Raw genomic sequence first — 17,875 nt, 5'->3', positions numbered from 1 at the left:
ATTTATCTTGGGGAAATCCCAAGGTGTAGAAATACTGATTTATGGAATAGATTTACTTTCACTTTATAAAAAACTGCCAATAGTTTTCTAAAGCATTGACTAATTCAGACAACAATATATGTGAATTTGGAGCCATATCCTTGTCGATATTCTTTTTTTTTTTTTCCCTTCTTTTTGAGTCATTCCATTCTATTCGGTGTAAAGTTTCATCATATTATGTTTTTAATCTGGTCTACATTCAGCACTCATGATAGATAAATTAGAACCTCTTTTCATGTATTTCTAAGCTATCTGCATATCTTATTTTGTGAAATATTTTTTCAAGTCTTTTGTCCATTTTTAAATTGGCTTGTTTGTCTCCTTTGCTGATTTTTGATAGCTCTTAATACATTCTGAATACAAGTGCTGTCTCAGATAAATATATGGCAAACAGTTTTCCCATTTGCAATTTGTCTTTCAATTTGCTAATGGTGTTTTGTGAAAAGCAAATAATAATAATAATAGTGATGAAGCCCACTTTAATATTTTTTTCATGTGTACTTTTTTCCCCTAAGATATCGGTCTACCCTATGATCACACAACTATTTTCCTATGTTTTCTTTTAAAAATGTATTAATTTAGTTTTACATCATGGTGTAGGCACAATCTTGAACTATTTTTGTTGATGATATGAGGTAAGGTTCAGGTGTAGTTTTTCTTTCCTGTACATTTATCTAAGTTGCTCCAGAATCATTTGTTGAAAATATTTTTCTTCTTTTATGAATTGATTTTGCACCTTTGGCAAAGGTGAGGGTGAGTCTATTCCTGCACGGTCCAAACAGACAGTTTCTATTGATTCATGTGCCTAAGCTGTTAGCATTATCACACTGTATTTACTATTGTAGTTTTCTTGCAAGTGCTGAAATCAGGGAACATAAAGTCTCCAACTTTGCTCTCCTTATTCAAGATTGTTTTGACTATTTTAGGTCCTTTTTATTTCCATTACATTTTAGAATCAAATTGTCAATACTGACAAAAACTTTCTGAGATTTGATTGGTATTGTATTGTGAACTGGGGAATAAGGGGCAAATTATCAATAGTGGGTCTTCAGACCATGATCATGGCATATTTCTCCTCTTATTTTTCAAATTTTATTTTCATTTCCTTCATCACATTTTTGTAGTTTTCAGGTAGAGGCCTTTTACATATTTTAAAAATCTATTCCTAAATCTATTATGTTTCTGTTGTGTTGTGAATGGCAGTTTTATTTAATTTTCCAAATGATTTTTGCTAGTTAAAGAAATAGCAATTAATTTTGGATATTGCCCTTTTTTACAGAAATCCTTCTAAATTTGTGCTATTCTACGTGTTTTGTGTTTTTCATGGGGAGGGGGGTAGATTCCTTTGGATTTTCTACGTAACTCTCAAGACATCTGCAAACAAAAGCAGTTCTACCTCTTTTATTCCAATTGCTATGCTAATATATCCTTTTCTTGATTTACTGCACCAGCTAGAACATATTGAGTAGAACTGAGACAAGTTATCTGTACCATGTTTTCCTTCTCCCAGGAAAGCTCAATGTTAACTGTGATATTTGTTGTGGAGTTCCTTAGCTGCCTTTTATTGATTAAGAAAGTTCCCTTCTATTCATGTTTTGCTGAAAAGGTTTACTCTAAATGGGTATTGAATTTTGCCAAATGCATTTCCTGCACTTATTTATTGTTATCATAGGACTTTACTCCTTAATTTTGTCTAAGATCTCACTGGCATTGTGAGCTTTAGTTATAAGCAGTTCCCACTCAAAAGAATGAAAGGTCTATGTGCATTGGTAATTTAGACTGCAACATTTAAAATCAATAACATTATTTCAGTGTTGAGGAACTGAATTTCACAAACTATACTATTTTACTGATCCAAGACCGTCTGATATATTTATTCCTGCGAGTTATAAGAATCATAGTTCACTGAAGAGACCAAGGCAGCGAGGAGGCAAAGAAATCTATCACTCTTCTTTTATTAACAAAGCCAATACAGGGCAACCCCACCGGAGCAGTTCAATCAGCTTTGACAACCAGACCCGTGATTCAGGATGATTTAAATTGTCTGTGACAAAAGAATAGTTAACAGTCTACAGAATGTCCATTACCTTTAGCTAGCAAGGCCTATTGTGTGACTCCCATGGGTGTTAGTAAGATGTGATGTGAGACCTCAAGTTCAGCATTATTCAGCACCAATAAAACACTCCAGGGTAAATCTGGTAATAAGTTGAAAATTAAGTCTTCATGCTAAAATAGCTGCAGATATCTGGCAAATCCAAGAAACAAATTGCTTGATAGATTTCTCTAATATTCTTCTGAGATTACATATGGCTATGCTGGTAAGACAGTCTTTACAATTGTTATGCAATGAATAATAAATTCTAGAATTTGTTGGTTTTATGATAAAATTATTTCATTCAGTAAAATACAACCACACTTAAGGATATCTTTCACATGTGTGCTTTGGCATTAGTAAGTAAACCAATCAGCAGTTTATGAGGCAGGATTAGCAACAGTCTAAAATGTCAACCAGTTAGAGCATTGGCTAGAATTTGCTACAACATCTAGATATTGTCAATCTAAGGATGTCTGGAAAAGTATGCATGTACACTCTCCCAGGGGAGGCATTCACACTGCTCCCTAAAGCCTCCTGATCCACTGAGATTAAAAGGCGGGCTTCCCTTTGCTACCGCCTCCAAGGTTCAATGAGATTCAATATCAGACCAGGGCAGGGGAGATGGTCTGGCACAGTTCTCTTTCAGTCGTCTACATGAAAGCATGGAATGCACTCACCTGCTTTAATAGTCTTTCATAAATGAAATATGAAGGTCCTTCCATTCCCAGGAGGACAACCAGGAGCCATCCTGCTGGAGATGGACCCTGAATGTTGTTGTGGACCCAGGAATGGATACTTACAAAGGGACACTCTTTGCTTAAAAATGTAAACAAAAAATACATGTAGGACAACTAACTAGGGTCTGAAAGTTAAACAAAAATGTATTAAAAATTATCTGTGAATAAATATTTCTATTAAAACTATGACAACAAAACGCAAAGGAAAACAAATTCAACAAAGGAAGAGCTACTTACACCAGAATAGAAAGGCTCATCGGACACACATATCACATCCTGTTCCTGGATCATCAGAATATCTTTGGCCAGGTGCAGCCGCACTTTGAAAGGCTCCTGATTACCATCCTGCAGCAAACAAATCCCTGTCTTTGTCTTCAGATTTAAAAAAAAATCAAAGACAGGAAAAGGAAAGAGCAAAACAGAAGAAAATTGTATTTAGTTTATAGGTTGTAATTTGATGGCCTATTTGCAGTAAAGCATCTTGGACAAACATTTGAGAGGGGGGAAATGCACTCTGATAAAACGTAAATTTAATACTTAATAGAGGTGCAGGGAAGAAAGGGTAAGCATTTCAAATAAAGTAGACTCAGAAAATGGAGATCATGTCAGAAAATCCAGGCACAGTTTAGGATACTGAGGATTTATCTCATTGAACTATGTTTGGTAAAGGTTTGTGGAGATATAAGTCACATACTATAAAACTCACCCCCTTAAAATGTATAATTCCTATGTTTAGTATAAACCAAGAGTTGTACAATCAGCAAGCACCACAATCAATTTTAGAACTTTAGCCTTATTCTGAAAAGAAACCTTATACCTCCGACTTCTATCTTCCCAACTTATTTACTACTCATTTACTACTTGTCCTATCAGAGAATTTTAAAACCGAAAAAATATATTCTTAACTTCTATGTTCACCTCCATTATTCCATCATTCCTAGCTACCAACACACACACAAACACACACACACACACACTGTGCACAGCTGAGGGCATAAGGATAAGGAGGTAAAGTGACCTACCTAAGTTAAAACAGTGATTAGAAAAAGAGTCTAGAGAAAGACCCATGAATTTTGTCTCTTAATCAAAATTGGTGTTTTTGCTTCACGTATTTGGAAATGCAAAAATAGACTATAAAGACTTCTGAACTTGAATGTAGCTTTGAGGCAGCACCCAAAAAAGGATTCCATGAATCTTGTCACTCTGGAAGCGTGTTAGTGTTATATTTATTTACTCAGATAACAATAAATATTCCAAACTGAAAGTCAACAGGAACAAGGAGTAGTTTGCAAACAAAAATTTCATTTAGTAAATATTGAGCCATTCTTAAATTAATGGAAGTATATATATTTATCCTTAGTATTTAAGGAGTATAATACCCCGAGCAAATAATAGCAAACTTTCTCTTGGAATACAAATTTTCATGGGGTTTGCTAGGGTGTTCCATATGTTGATGGGATGTATTTATATACGGAAGCTTCCACAGATTGCTCTTTCTCTGAACTGTGTTTTTCCATATGCTGATGCATACCTTTTTAATTTCTGTTGTGTATCTTCTTATATTAGTCTACAATTGTTTTCTAAAGATTATGCTGTCTTTTTAGGAAGAACAGAGGCTTTTCCAAGAATAAAGGTAGTATTTTTCCCTCATCTACAGGTGTGGTACACAGCAGGTCCTCACTAAATACATGCTGATTAATGTATTTCAGAGCATAACTCAAGTGAATATATCTAAAGGGAAAAAATACCTCAGCACAAGCAAATCATATTCTCCTAGTATAGATTGCAATTTTTCTACATTTTCATGTGGAAAATCTCTTATGGTTATAGTGATCTTGGTGGAAGGTCAAAGCACAGGCCTGCTGAGTTGTGATGGAAGGGGAGGAGAAGGGAATAGAAAATAATTCCAAAATTAAGTATAAAATAACTGAGCATGGTTAGCCACCTTTTCAATGTATGGTACATTTCACACCAATCTTTCTCCCCAGATGTAGAATATCTGACAATCACAAATAATGTTCTCTCTCAACTCAAAGAAGAGAAAGGGGACTCTCCCCCGACAGCCCAGGAGGACATTATTGCTCAATATCAAGGAAATACATAGATCACCCATAGAAAGGTTGGGGCACTAAAACACAGCTGTGAAGCTTCTCTGATAGAACCAAAGCTAGCATTCCCTTATATTATCAGATATTTTTTCTGGAAAACAGAATGCAGACTAAGAGCTCACTTTTGCCTTTTGAGAGGATAAAGTTATTGAAAATAAAGAATGAGACCTAATGTTAGAATGAATATATATATAAACAGCTGCTTGGAGAAAACTGCAAACAGAGCTAATGAAGTCAAGGTTAACAAACCACCATTTTCTTACATCATTTGATAGTGGTATAGTTTGATCCATTATAATTCCAAAAGACATATTTAACGGGAATATTTGTAATTGGAAATTTTTAAAATTTTATTTAATTATATTCCTCATCTCCCCTTTCCTCAAATTTGTTAGCAATTAGATACATGGTTTGCAAACTTGAAAACAATTTGATTTACAATAAAAAAATTTTTTAAATGTAAAAAATACATTTTTCAGAATTTATATGTTCATGTATATTCTACAATAAAATTCAACTTGTACATGTAAAATACTTTTAAAATCTCCTAAATTTGTTAATTTCCTGAATATTCTGCAACTATAACAGAGACTTAGACATGTATTAGACACTGAGTAATCTTACCAGCGAAATAGAAATACATGTAATTAAAGTGCAATAAAATATCTGGCATAGGGGCATCACGGAGAAAGCAATGAGCTGTTCTTGAGGAAAGGAGGTGATAGAGAAGTTTTATAGATGGAAAATATGTGTGATTTGTCATGAAAGATTAAATGGAGTTTAATTAGAGGAGACAGAAGTCATTTTATTCCTTTGGAAAAGAATGAGTACGATATAGGAGCATGAAAATGCCTACTTAGTGCAATGCAAGAAGACGTAGCTGCATGACGATGTATCTTTTTATGCCAGCCCTGTGTGGTCTAGCAGAGGCCACCCAAGTAACACTCAGAAGGAAGGTATGCCCAGGCCACGGTTTGACTCACTAGGAATTTAAAGGCAATGGATATTTCCCAGAGAATTCTGAGCAGTGAAATACTATGATTAGATTGATGGTATAAGCATGGTATGGTAGTAACAAAAGACATGGCCTTAATCTTAATTCATCTTCTTATGGGTATGAAAATATTTATAAATGGAACCTTTTGAGGATATATTATTAATTAAATTGCAGAGTCATTTGTGGGTAAGATCTTCCAGGATCTTCTTTAGGTGCCGTCAAACTGAATCAGGCTAGGATTTTATCTTAATGACTAGAGATCTCATAAAGAAGCTGGAAGTCAACAGAATCGATACAATGGAGAGATTGTCTGGGGACAGGAAGTAGAGATGCAAGCCAAGGATATCTCAAGAATTGCAGCAAACCAGGACCAGAATGCTACAGACATTGGAGAGAAAGCACAGACTTGGTGACTCTTGTTTGGGACGTCTAGCTTCCAAAACCACGAAAAATAAAAGCTTGTTGCTTAAGCCAACCCATGGTGTGGTATTTCTCATAGCAGCTTGGGCAAACTAAGACACATGGGTAATGGGTTTCTTTTTGGGAAAATGGAAATGATGTGGCACTCAATGGTGGTGATGTTAATATAACATTGTGAATGTACTAAATGGCACTGAATTGTACCCAGAAAATGGTTAAAATGGTGCATTGTATGACATGTATATTTTACCACAATACAAATAGACTTAACAAATAACTTTAATTAATTAATTAATGGATTTCTTACAGCTGAGTAGAGGATAGATAGGAATTTGGAAAGTTAAAAGGTTGTCATTTTGTACAGAAACACAAGCTTTGAGCAGGAGCTGTTGGGGACTGAATAGCAATGGCACTGTTTTCCACCACATGTCAGAGTCACAGCTGCTATGAGAGGTCAAAGTGGGTAGATAAAAGCCTTTTCAGGGTTCTCGTTTGAATAGGAGCCCAGGGTTAGGGCCATCACTAATAAAACATCACCACATATTTCATTTATTTGTGGTTTAACCCAATCCTTGCTATGTGAAAAGGAATATTCTAAGCACCTTAGATGGATAATGTTTTATTTGATCCCCCTAGCCTGTTCTATAGATTGGCAGGAGAATGAGCAGCAGCCACGATGTAAACCCAAGCTGCTAGGCTCCAGAGCCTGTGTGTCTCTCAACTCACCCTGCTGTCTTTCACACACAGTGGTGCCTGCTCCAGCCCTCTTGTACACACCCACTATTGTGCTGAATACAATGAAACGGCTATCCGCATCTTTCATCAGACATCTAGGGACGAAAATATCAATTGAAAGAAAGGTAGAGAATAATCTATGGACTAAATAACACAGTGAACCCAGAGGTGGATGAGAATTGTGGTTACTAGTCAAATACAAGAATGTCCTTCTATGAACTAGAGCAAATACACATCACTATTGCAAGGTGGTAAGAATGTGGAAAAGCATGGGAAAAATACAATTAATGAAACCTATGGACCATAGTTAACAGCAGTGCTGTAATATTCTTGCATCAATGCCAAAAATGTACTATGTCAGTAATGGGGGGGGGTGTATGGAAAAAATATGCCAAATGTATGCTATAGACCATAGTTAGTGGTAATAATCTGATGATATTATCACATAATCTGTAAACCTTTCCCACAAAAATGAAGTGTTTGGGTGGAGGGGTGTTGTATGGGAATTCCACATATACATGATTGTTTTGTAAGGTCACAACCTCTTTAATAAAAATATATTAAAAAAATAATTTCCCAAAGAAGTGCAAATAATTCTCAGAAGGATGGCCACTTCTTGAACCAGCTGTTCTTCAGGTATCAATGCAATGAACAATAGAGTTTAAAGAAATGAGTAAGAAGCCTATTTGACTGTACTAACTGATTTTTTGCCCAAAGGTCATGCTGCTAAGGGAGCAGGCACTGAGGAAAGGAGAGACCTGTCTATGCTGTCCCGTATATTAGGTCACGGTACATGGATGGAGGAGAAGAGATAGGACTGTCAGACCAGCAGCTGGCTCTGCCCATCATAAAACTCTCCCATATGCAGTCTCCACAGATCTGTGGACCCAGGTCCTCTAGAAAGAGATAAAGCACCTAAAAATTACTGGTCCCCAATTTTAGCATACAATTAAAATATATGCTCATCTTCCTTTTCTTTAGGAACATAACTAACATTTCAAACATCACTGACTATGCACGAATTGCACAGGAGTAAAGAAACTTTGAGGATCTACACTCACCCCCCCACACACACACAATGTACATGGGTATGTATATGCAAGTATATAGTATATATGCATGCATGTATTACATATATGTGTGGGTGTTTTATATAACATATTCTTCAAACTCTAAAATATACCTCAAAATTGAAATTTTAAAGGGATATTACATACAAAATCATATAAATTCAAATCCATGATCCCTGTGCCGTAGTGCTTGATCTTGTATGTCATCTGAATTTTACAAAAACCCACACTGGACTCCTGGAGTAAAGGAACTATTAAAAGAAAATACTTATACATATCTAGTCTTTGACTATACTGTTTGTAATCAATGAAACGTGGTTATGAATTTGTGTGGATTTGCTCTTTGGTATATAAACAACCCTCAAATTTAAACATATTAAAATTTATAGTTTGCTTAAAATTAGTACCTAATTTAGAATTTTAAAAAGCAAATTATCATCTATTTTTTACTTAAGATTAGGGCTCTTTTAAGCTATATTCTGATCTTTCAAAGAGCACAATGTGTTTTAATTAAACTTAAAAATCTTTATTGCTTTTATCTTGAAAGGCAGATTTGTAATATAAGAAAAAGAAACTACAAACTACAAGGCAGGGATCATCATATGAACTACACAAGTTCTTTGCAGATTTCTTGGTGTTTATATATTTTGGTTGTCAAATATAATTGAATTTGCTTTGGAAATTTTAAGTAATTTTATATATCATGTTTTACAAAGTAACATATTGTACAATAGTATACTACACTAAGTGTCATTTTATGCAATGTTCTTCCACCTGTATTTTATCCTCTGTCTTTCCTTTCCTGGATTGTCTCTAATCATTTCTCTTAGCTAAATTCTAGCCATTTTTTTCAAGTCCTAGTCTAAGACTTTGTTCTCCTTGATGTCTTCTGAGACCACTCCAAACAAAGGTAAATCCTCACTTTTCTGAACTCAGAGCTTTCATTGAATAAACAATTATTATTGTATTTTAGTATCATACATGTGACTTTAGCAATATTTAGTTCTATGTCACATTATTTAATTTCAACTTATATATTGTCTTCTCAAGAATATCTTAATAATAGATGATTACTCTTTTCAATATTAAGGATTATAATTATTCTATAGGACCTAGTACAGTAGTTTGTCCATAAGAGTCATTTTAATATTCAACTACTCAATACTAAAAATTCAGCAATTATTGATTGCATGTAGTCACAGATAAACTAAATATTATATTTAAAATATTATTAATTTATTAAATACATGTTACAGAAATATACATATTTTCATAGCCAGCACAATGGCATGAATCGTATTTTAGGGAGTGTAAATATGAAAATGACATATAAGAAAAGTAGGCAAAAGAAAGCATATTGGTTTTGTTTTGATAACATTTTGTAAAACGAGAGATAATCAGTAATATAACTGCTATCTGTATAGTTTTTTCTATAAATTTTGTATTTTGTATTTATTCTAGTTGTAGTCATTTAAAATCGCTATCTCTGGTTTTGCTTCTAGTTAGACTATTAAATCTCAATTCCTTAAAAGAGCTGCAACATGTACTCTTTAAGAGGAGAATTTTCTAAAAGGATTTGGGTTCAATAATTCCGTGTACTTTTAAAATGAAATTATCCAGGCATGCTTCTTCTATTTCCTTTACAATTAGGAGGCTCTCTGGCTTTGACATTGTAGTACTTTAGTTGGATTTATTTGATGTTCATGGCTATAATATTTTCATCTTTAATGGGTTATTGGAAGACAAGAGAAAATAGGTTTTTTGTAATATTTCTTTGACACTTATCTAATTTCCAGCAATGCAGTAAATTAGAAAGAGGCCTAAACTTAGTATGAGGAGTTTCAAAGTACCCATTTTGAGTCTGCTTTTATCTGATTAATTAAATGGCATTTGACATTTCATAAAAGCTCTACATTTCCTCGCCTGCAAAGTGGCAGAGTTAGGTTAAACTACCTGTGTGGCTTCTGTCCACTTAAAGGTTCTGACGTTGTAAATTTCAGGCTAGCTTATTGACTGTGGTCTATCGTCAGGATGATTTGATCATCCTCAAAGCATCTTACAGTTCTGTAAGCCTACCAACTCAGAAATCTAGCAGAGGACACATGGATACCATTACTGAATAATTTTGAGTTCTACTTTGCAGAAGGGACAGAATAAAAAATGGCATAGATTCTCAAAGGGCCCAGTGGAAGAGAACAAGCACCTATTACTAAAGAAGCAAAGGGTAAGATGGTCACAAGAATAGAGCCATTGCATAATAAATCTGGTGAACTTCAAGTAGAATTCGATATATATCCCCAAACAATAGCACAAAACAACCTTGTTAAAATTCAATTAAAAGTCTAGAAGTGAGAGTTCTACAACTTCACTTTAGATTGTGGTTAACAACACACTGTAATGTTCTTGCATCAATGCCAAAGTTATACTGTTTTGATAATGGGGGATGGGTATGGAAACAGTGTGCCAAATGTATGCTATGGACCATGGTTGGTGGTAATAGTCTGATGATATTATCTCATAATCTGTAACAAATGTTCCACCATGGTGTGGTGTGTTGATGAGGGGGTGTTGCATGGGAATTCTGCAAATGTGCATGATTGCTTTGTAAATTCACAACCTCTGGGTTGGAAGGAAAATACACCAAATGTAAAATATGGACTATAGTTAGTAGTAATATTTTGACAATACTCTTGCATAGTTTGCAACAAATGTTTCACAACAGTGCAGGTGTTGGTGGAGGGGTGATGTATGGGACCCCTCTATTATGTTATGCATTTATTTTAGAAGTTCACAACTTTTACTACACCCTTATTGTTTATGTATGTTCATGTATGAATGGTATACTCCAATAAAAAATGATAAAATTTAATTAAAAGTTTTGAGAAATCAATCTTATCCCAGCATCTGATATCCATTATAAATTGTTGAAATAATATTTGACCAACTATTTTCTGTGACAGAAATCACAGATGTGTCGTTTTCATGTAAATAGCCATTAAGTGTCAAAGAGTGCTTTACAACGCCAAAACATAAGATGGCATAACACTTTGATGGAAATAGACCTACTACATTCAAAATTAAGAGTATGATGCTGTGTAATTAAAACTAGAAATGACACAAAATTAAAATTTAGGCTTAAATAGCATTCAAAACCTCAAAAACAAGAATCGAATTTTAAAATGCTGAAGTATTTCCACTTCTGTATATAAACCCAGAAGAACTGAAAGCAAGGACCTGAATAGATATCTGCACAACCAATATTCCAGTGGCATTATTCACCATTACCAAAAGATGGAAGAAACACAAGTGTCCATTAACAGATAAATGGATAAGCAAATTGCAGTACGTACCTAGTAGGTACATATACTCAGCTGTAAGAAGGAATGCAGTATTAACACAAGAGCCAACATGGATGAATCTTGAAGACCTTATATTGCCTGAGGTAAGCCAGTCACTGAAGGACATGTTACTTTATTTCACTGACATGACTTAAGCAAAGAGCTAGAGTTTGAAAGGTAGGTTATCAGGAGATAGAAAGGGAGTAGAATATGGTGAGCCAATGATCAATATGGGCAAATTCTGTATTAAGGTTGAAGGAGATGTTTGGCAGTGGATGGGGTTGATAGTGGTGCAGTGATGTGATTGGGTTTGACTGTGCTAGAATGTGAGGAGGAGTAAGATGAGGGTGATGGGTTGGACTATCCATGGAACTGGGGGGAGGGCTGGAGGTAGGAAGAGTTGAACTCTAGGGATTTGTAGGTTTCTGGTTAAAACTACAATATTGGGAATGTTCTTTTGGCAAATATGGCAGGGAGGGTTACTGGTGTAGGGCACAGGGAGTGAGGGGTATGTGAGATAGGGCAGACCTGAGGCACACTTCTGTGAATATGAAAGTGTTCATCTTGTCATAGTGTATTATCTCACTGGGTAGGAACATAAAAGAAACAAGAAAATATTAAACTCCTATCCTGGAGAGTCCTGCTGGGTTCTTAATTAGAGGGATAAGAATCTCTCAAGAACATAGGCAGTGCCTAATAAAAGAAAACAGACTAATATGTCAAGCCCTCAATATTATTGCATTAACTATGAAACTTATTCTTTAAAAATTAACACTTAGTGGTTACCATAGATTCCAAGGGGAAGAAGAGGGAAGAATAGAACAGATGGAACATAGGACATTTTTTAGGACATTGGAATTGTTCTGCCATGATTTTGTGATGAAATTTACAGGCCATTATAAATTATAGGTCAAAACCCATAAAAGTGTATGGTGCAAAATGTAAACCATTGACAGTGGTTAGTAGCAATGCTTCAATATTTGCTCATCAATTGTAATAAATGTACTATACACATTGAAAATATTATAGCGAGAAGGGGAAAGGAGTAGAGAGTTGGGTATATGGGAATCCCCTATATTTTCTGTGTGACTTTTTTTTGTAGCCTAAAGCTTCTTTGAAGATAAAGTGGAAAAAATAAGACACTGGGAGAACATATGGAAGAAATTTTTAGTTTACATAAAAGGTAACAGATCTTACAGTGATGAAAGACATAACGAAAAAAGTTCTTAATTTTATTTTTTATTTTTGTATTTTATTTGCTTATTATTTTATTATTTTATTATTTTTGTTTATTTTTTGGCTTTGTTTTTAGGAGGCTTTGGATTGCAGAAGGGTCACAATTGTAGCAGGCAAAGATCACTGGTGTAGGGTGTTGGTGATGGGGGTATCTGTGGGGAGGAGTGCACCTGTGGCATGCCTCTGTGGCATATAAATATGTTAAAGTGGTCATGAGGCATTGTCTCAGTGGGTGGATACCCAAACAATAACCAAAAGAATATTGAATTCCCATATCAGGAAGTCTTACTACATTCTCTAATAGAGCAGCAAGAATCCTTAGAGTACATGGGCAGTGCCTAGAGAAAGAGGACAGATCATTATGCCAGACCCTTGATATTGATGTTTGTAATTATGAACTTTTTCTTGTGAAATTGAAACTTAGCTTAGTATTATATACTGCCAAAGAATGACCTCCTGAGTGCCTACTTGTTGCTTAAATGTGGCCTCTCTCTAAGCCAAACTCAGCATATAAACACAGTACCTTCCCCCTGGTGTACGACAAGACTCCCAGGGATGAACCTCCCTGGCACTGAGGGATTATTTCCAAGCACCGACTAGCAATGCATTTGGAAAAAGACCTTGACCAAAAGGAGGAAATATTAAATATAAATGAGATTTTATGGCTCAGAGACTTCAAAGTGAGTTAGGAGGTCATTCCAGAGGTTACACTTATGCATGTCTCAGCAGGATATCATTGATTGCCACAGTAAACAGTGCCTTAAACAGCAGGGCTCCTGAGGGCTCTAGAAACATCTAGACAATATAAGCAGGGCAGACAATCTCAGGAATTTGGCACCCTGTCAATGGGCCTTACTTTGGAATATATGTTCCCCAATGGAACAGAGTTAAACTCATATATCATTTCCCTATACGTGGCTCTCCTGCCCTTCTATTTGAACCTATAGTTAGCACTATATTGTTAAATATATGTCCCAGAGATTTAGATCTTCAGTCTGTTCATATGCTTGGAGAGTCCTGAATCTCAGCAGAGTTGCAACACCTATCGTCCATTTCACTGGATTCACCCAGGACAACTAACAAAATGATGATGATGGACAATGCCCACCCCCAAAATAGATAGTATCTACAACTGCAAGCAAGACAGTTCCATCCATCTGCCCCATGAGATCTAAGCCCTTTCTCAATTAGAAAGTGAGGATCTAAGCCCCTTCTCAGTTAGAAAGTGGGTAGGCATCACCATCCTAAAATCCTCAGGACTGAAGAATGAACAAACATAAGGGGGGGAATGCAACTATGGGATAAAGTAGACACTATGATTGTTGTTGTTGTTGTTGTTGTTGTTGTTATTGTAATGGAAGAACTGGTAACACTGATATAAAGGCAGTGGCCACCAGAGGTTCTGAGGGGAAGGGGAGGGAAGAATTGGTGTAACATGGAGCATTTTGGGGACATTGGAATTATCCTGTATGACACTGAAATGACAAATGCACACCATTATATGTCTGTCAAATCCTATAAAATTGTTTGGGGCAAAGTATAATATAATGTAAACTGTAGTCCATGGTTAATAGCAATGCTTCAAAATATGTTCATCAATTGTAACAAATGTACCATACTAATGAAAGATGTCGTTAATGGGGAAAAGCATGGGAGGGGAAAGTGGGGGTATAGGGAATCCCCTATATTTTTGATGTAACATTCATATAATTTGAATATTCTTTAAAAATAAATAATTAATATAAAAAACACAGAAAAATAAAAAAATGCTGAAGGATGAATAGGTGTTCAGGTAAAAAGTAGGTTTTATGGTTTTGACATTATGGTATTCAGTCTAGCAGGGGCAGCACTTTTATAAACTAGTAACTATAATATAATCTGAAAAAAGTGCTCCTATATAGATATTTAAAAAGCATTCTCACATGTAAGCTTTTGAAAATGAAAACAGTCATTAAGGATTGAAATACAAAAGCAACTTACTAATTTTCTCAAAGAACTATGCTTATATGCTAAGCTTTTCAATGATTGTGACAAATAATTTAAAAAAATGTTCGCAATTCCCGTAGCAAAAAATAATGGATTATTCTCCTCAAATCCATGCAGAAAAAGTTTAAACACATGACATTTTCCTGAAAGAATCCCTTTCATGAGGGTTAAAGACTTGTTTTTGTTTGTTTGTTTTTCAAGGAGGTACCTGGGATTTAACTCTATCTTAGGTAGTCCAGGTGTTTTCTTTCTTTAGATTATTTATATTTAAAACAAAGTTTGAGCAAATGCCAGATATTTTAACCTATGAATATTTGTATTTTGCCTAAAGAGTGAAAAGACAATGTTTGTAGGGTTGCATGTTTAGACAAAAATGATATTTAGTACAAAAATGTTTCTTCCTAAAATTAAATGGCCATATTCCCCGAGGGACCAGGCACACGTGCTATTGAGCTTCATATTTGAGTGGTCTTTCATATTCTTGAAAGAGGAAAACAATACTTTAACTTATACAGGGTGCGAGGACAGCTCTGTCGGGGATCTGAATTGCCATGTATTAATACATGAATAATACTGAATATTTAAATAATATTGCTATCATAAAATTGTGGGAATTTAGTGCTGAAGGAGACCTTTGATGTCTTCTAAATTACAACCCTGTAAATGGGAAAAAATTATTTCCAACACTTGCAGTACCTGAAATCGTAGAGTGCATGCTTTATGGAGAAGAAGGACATTTCAATCAAATCAAATGTGCTCCCATTCTCTTCTTAAAGTATGCGTTAATAATCCAAAGCTTCCCCAGACAGACTTTGGATTTCAAAAGTCTTGCAGACAGAAGTAATAGTCTGGAAATGAAATAAGCCCATCGCTCATTCCTCCGCCAAAAGCAGCGTTCCACTTATTCAGAGAGGGACCACAATTTTCTAGCCTCTATTCGTTTTTCCCTACTTGAAACGCGGAGAGCCATTTAACCTACCTCTTCACAGGCAGACCTGAAATCCATGTGCTACGGCACTTCCAAGGGCGTCGTCTGAAAAGACAGAGAAATGGTACCATTAAGCACAGCCCAAGTGAGAGCGGAAAAGATGGTTAAAATGTAAAAAAGAAAAAAAATGAAGCAGATGCCCTTGGGCAAACAATGTCTACTGCCATGAGGAACAAAAACTCCCAGGGTGTAATGAAGAGAGAGAAAGGAGGAGATGAAAAAAATAAATCTTAATTCCCTGGTTTGGGGAAGTATAAACATACTGGCATGGTACAGTGTGATTGAGAAGGTGCAATTCCATCCACCTCCTCACTCCGCTAAGCTTTCAGACAAGACCTACTCTATGATTAACCTCTTCCCTCAAGTGGTAGCTCATTTGCAACATTCATTTTGAAAGCTGAATTTGCAGCTGGGAAAGAAACTTCAAAAAGAGTAATTAAAAGTTGCCTTTCATGTGGTTATCTCTTGAATAAAGGTTGACTAATCTTTTTTTCCTTTTAATTAAAAAGCTCCATGCATGAATAATTTTCTCTGGTTCTTAAAATTTTACTCACAAAGAGTAAGATTTAAGGAAGCAAGCTATTTATCAGAGTGAATAATATTAGGGTAAATCTATGTATGATAATTAGAATACAGACTCATTTAGAGACCACTACATTACTTAAATGATGGATATAGACCTAAATGCATAAAATGCACATAACAGATGCTATTTTGAAATACTTTTAGATAGTTTTGTGTTCAGTTAATGATCAATTTAATAAAATTAAGAGCTTTAGAAAATTGGCACCCTGATACTAAAAGACAATTCAGAGCCACAATATAATGGTTTAGGTAAATGAGACCTCAAAATAAATTTGATCATTAATTTCAAAAATAGAAGACTTGGTACTTTTGAAAATAGTAGATCTTTGGAACAATAAATTATTTCATCCTTCCTTGGCAATTTTTTGTATGCAATTGACGAATACCAGTCTGTCACTGAACTGAAGGATTATTGCCTTCCAAAACCAAGAGACTGACCATTTTCAATAGTAACTGAACATGTGAATTCATTTATTAAATATTTCCCTAAATAAGTCCTGTGAATTGTGGGCCTCATTTTGTTGTACTGAAATGCATAAGATGGCTGATTACATTAAGGATATGTAACAAGTCATTAGCAAATTAAGGGGCAATTTGATGATATAAATTTCTCTTATTTTGTTACATATTGGATATTTGTAATTATTTTAACAATTATTTTTCAAAATTGCCCTTAAAGTTTTTAAGAACTTGTAAATATCTATTTCTTTGTTTGACATAATGTTATTTATTTACTATAAATTGGTATTGATTATGCAGAAAATGTGAATCTTTAGAATCCATTTCTTGGTGGAGGAATGCTTCCATTAGGCTACTTAACCATCTATCTAAACGTATTCCCATATATAGGCTTTTACAATAAGTATCATTTTAGTGTACACATTTTTAAAATGCCATTATCTGTAATAATATTGTGACACATAGGGCAGGACTTTATCTATTCCATTTTTAACTCATCTTCATTTTATTTTCCTAACACTTCCATCACTTTTCATCAAAATGTTAGGGATTATTTTCCATTGCTTATTCAGAAAAAGAATTTGCATGGGATTCAAAACATTTTATTTACTTGTCAATATAATAATATATTTGCTAAAATAAAACTACTTTCAGTAATCATGATTTAAAACTGGAGGATAGACTGTCCAATCTTTTTTTTTTCATGTTTAAAATGTCTATGTTTAAAAGCATTAGAACAGTTTTTGATTCATAGAAAAATTATGAATATAGTACAAGGAGTTCTCATATACCTTACCCCCAGTTTCCCTGATTTATTAACCTCTTATAGTAGTATGGCACATTTATGAACCAATATTGATACATATTATTAACTAGAATCCTTCCTTTATTCACCTTGTCTTAGGTTTTAACTAATGTCCTTTTTTCCGTCCTGGGATTCCAACTAGGGTTCCACATTATATTTCATCATCATGTTTCCTTGGGCTTCTCTTGGCTCTGACGGTTTCCTAGATATTCCATGTTTGTCATAACTTTGACAGTTTTGAGGAAGACCCTTCAAGTATTTTGTGCAATGTCCATCA

General features: G+C 34.8%; 1 protein-coding gene across 4 annotated transcripts in view; it reads right to left on the bottom strand.

The window, feature by feature from the left end:
- The window catches only part of SNTG1 (syntrophin gamma 1), a 956,656-nt gene that overhangs the window by 320,990 nt on the left and 617,791 nt on the right, over window positions 1–17,875 (bottom strand). For all 4 annotated transcript variants that reach the window (XM_058275521.2, XM_023589409.3, XM_058275519.2 and 1 more), the window contains 2 exons: window positions 15,741–15,794; window positions 3,109–3,243 (listed from right to left, as the gene is read on the bottom strand). In XM_058275521.2, the coding sequence (XP_058131504.1) occupies window positions 3,109–3,243; window positions 15,741–15,767 (162 nt within the window). In that variant the 5' untranslated portion in view covers window positions 15,768–15,794. The remainder of the gene's footprint in view (window positions 1–3,108; window positions 3,244–15,740; window positions 15,795–17,875) is intronic.

This window comes from Dasypus novemcinctus, chromosome 14, assembly GCF_030445035.2.
Source record: "Dasypus novemcinctus isolate mDasNov1 chromosome 14, mDasNov1.1.hap2, whole genome shotgun sequence".
Lineage (NCBI taxonomy): Eukaryota > Metazoa > Chordata > Mammalia > Cingulata > Dasypodidae > Dasypus > Dasypus novemcinctus.
Note: the sequence above shows the minus strand (reverse complement) of the source record. Positions and strands in the feature narration are given on the sequence as shown.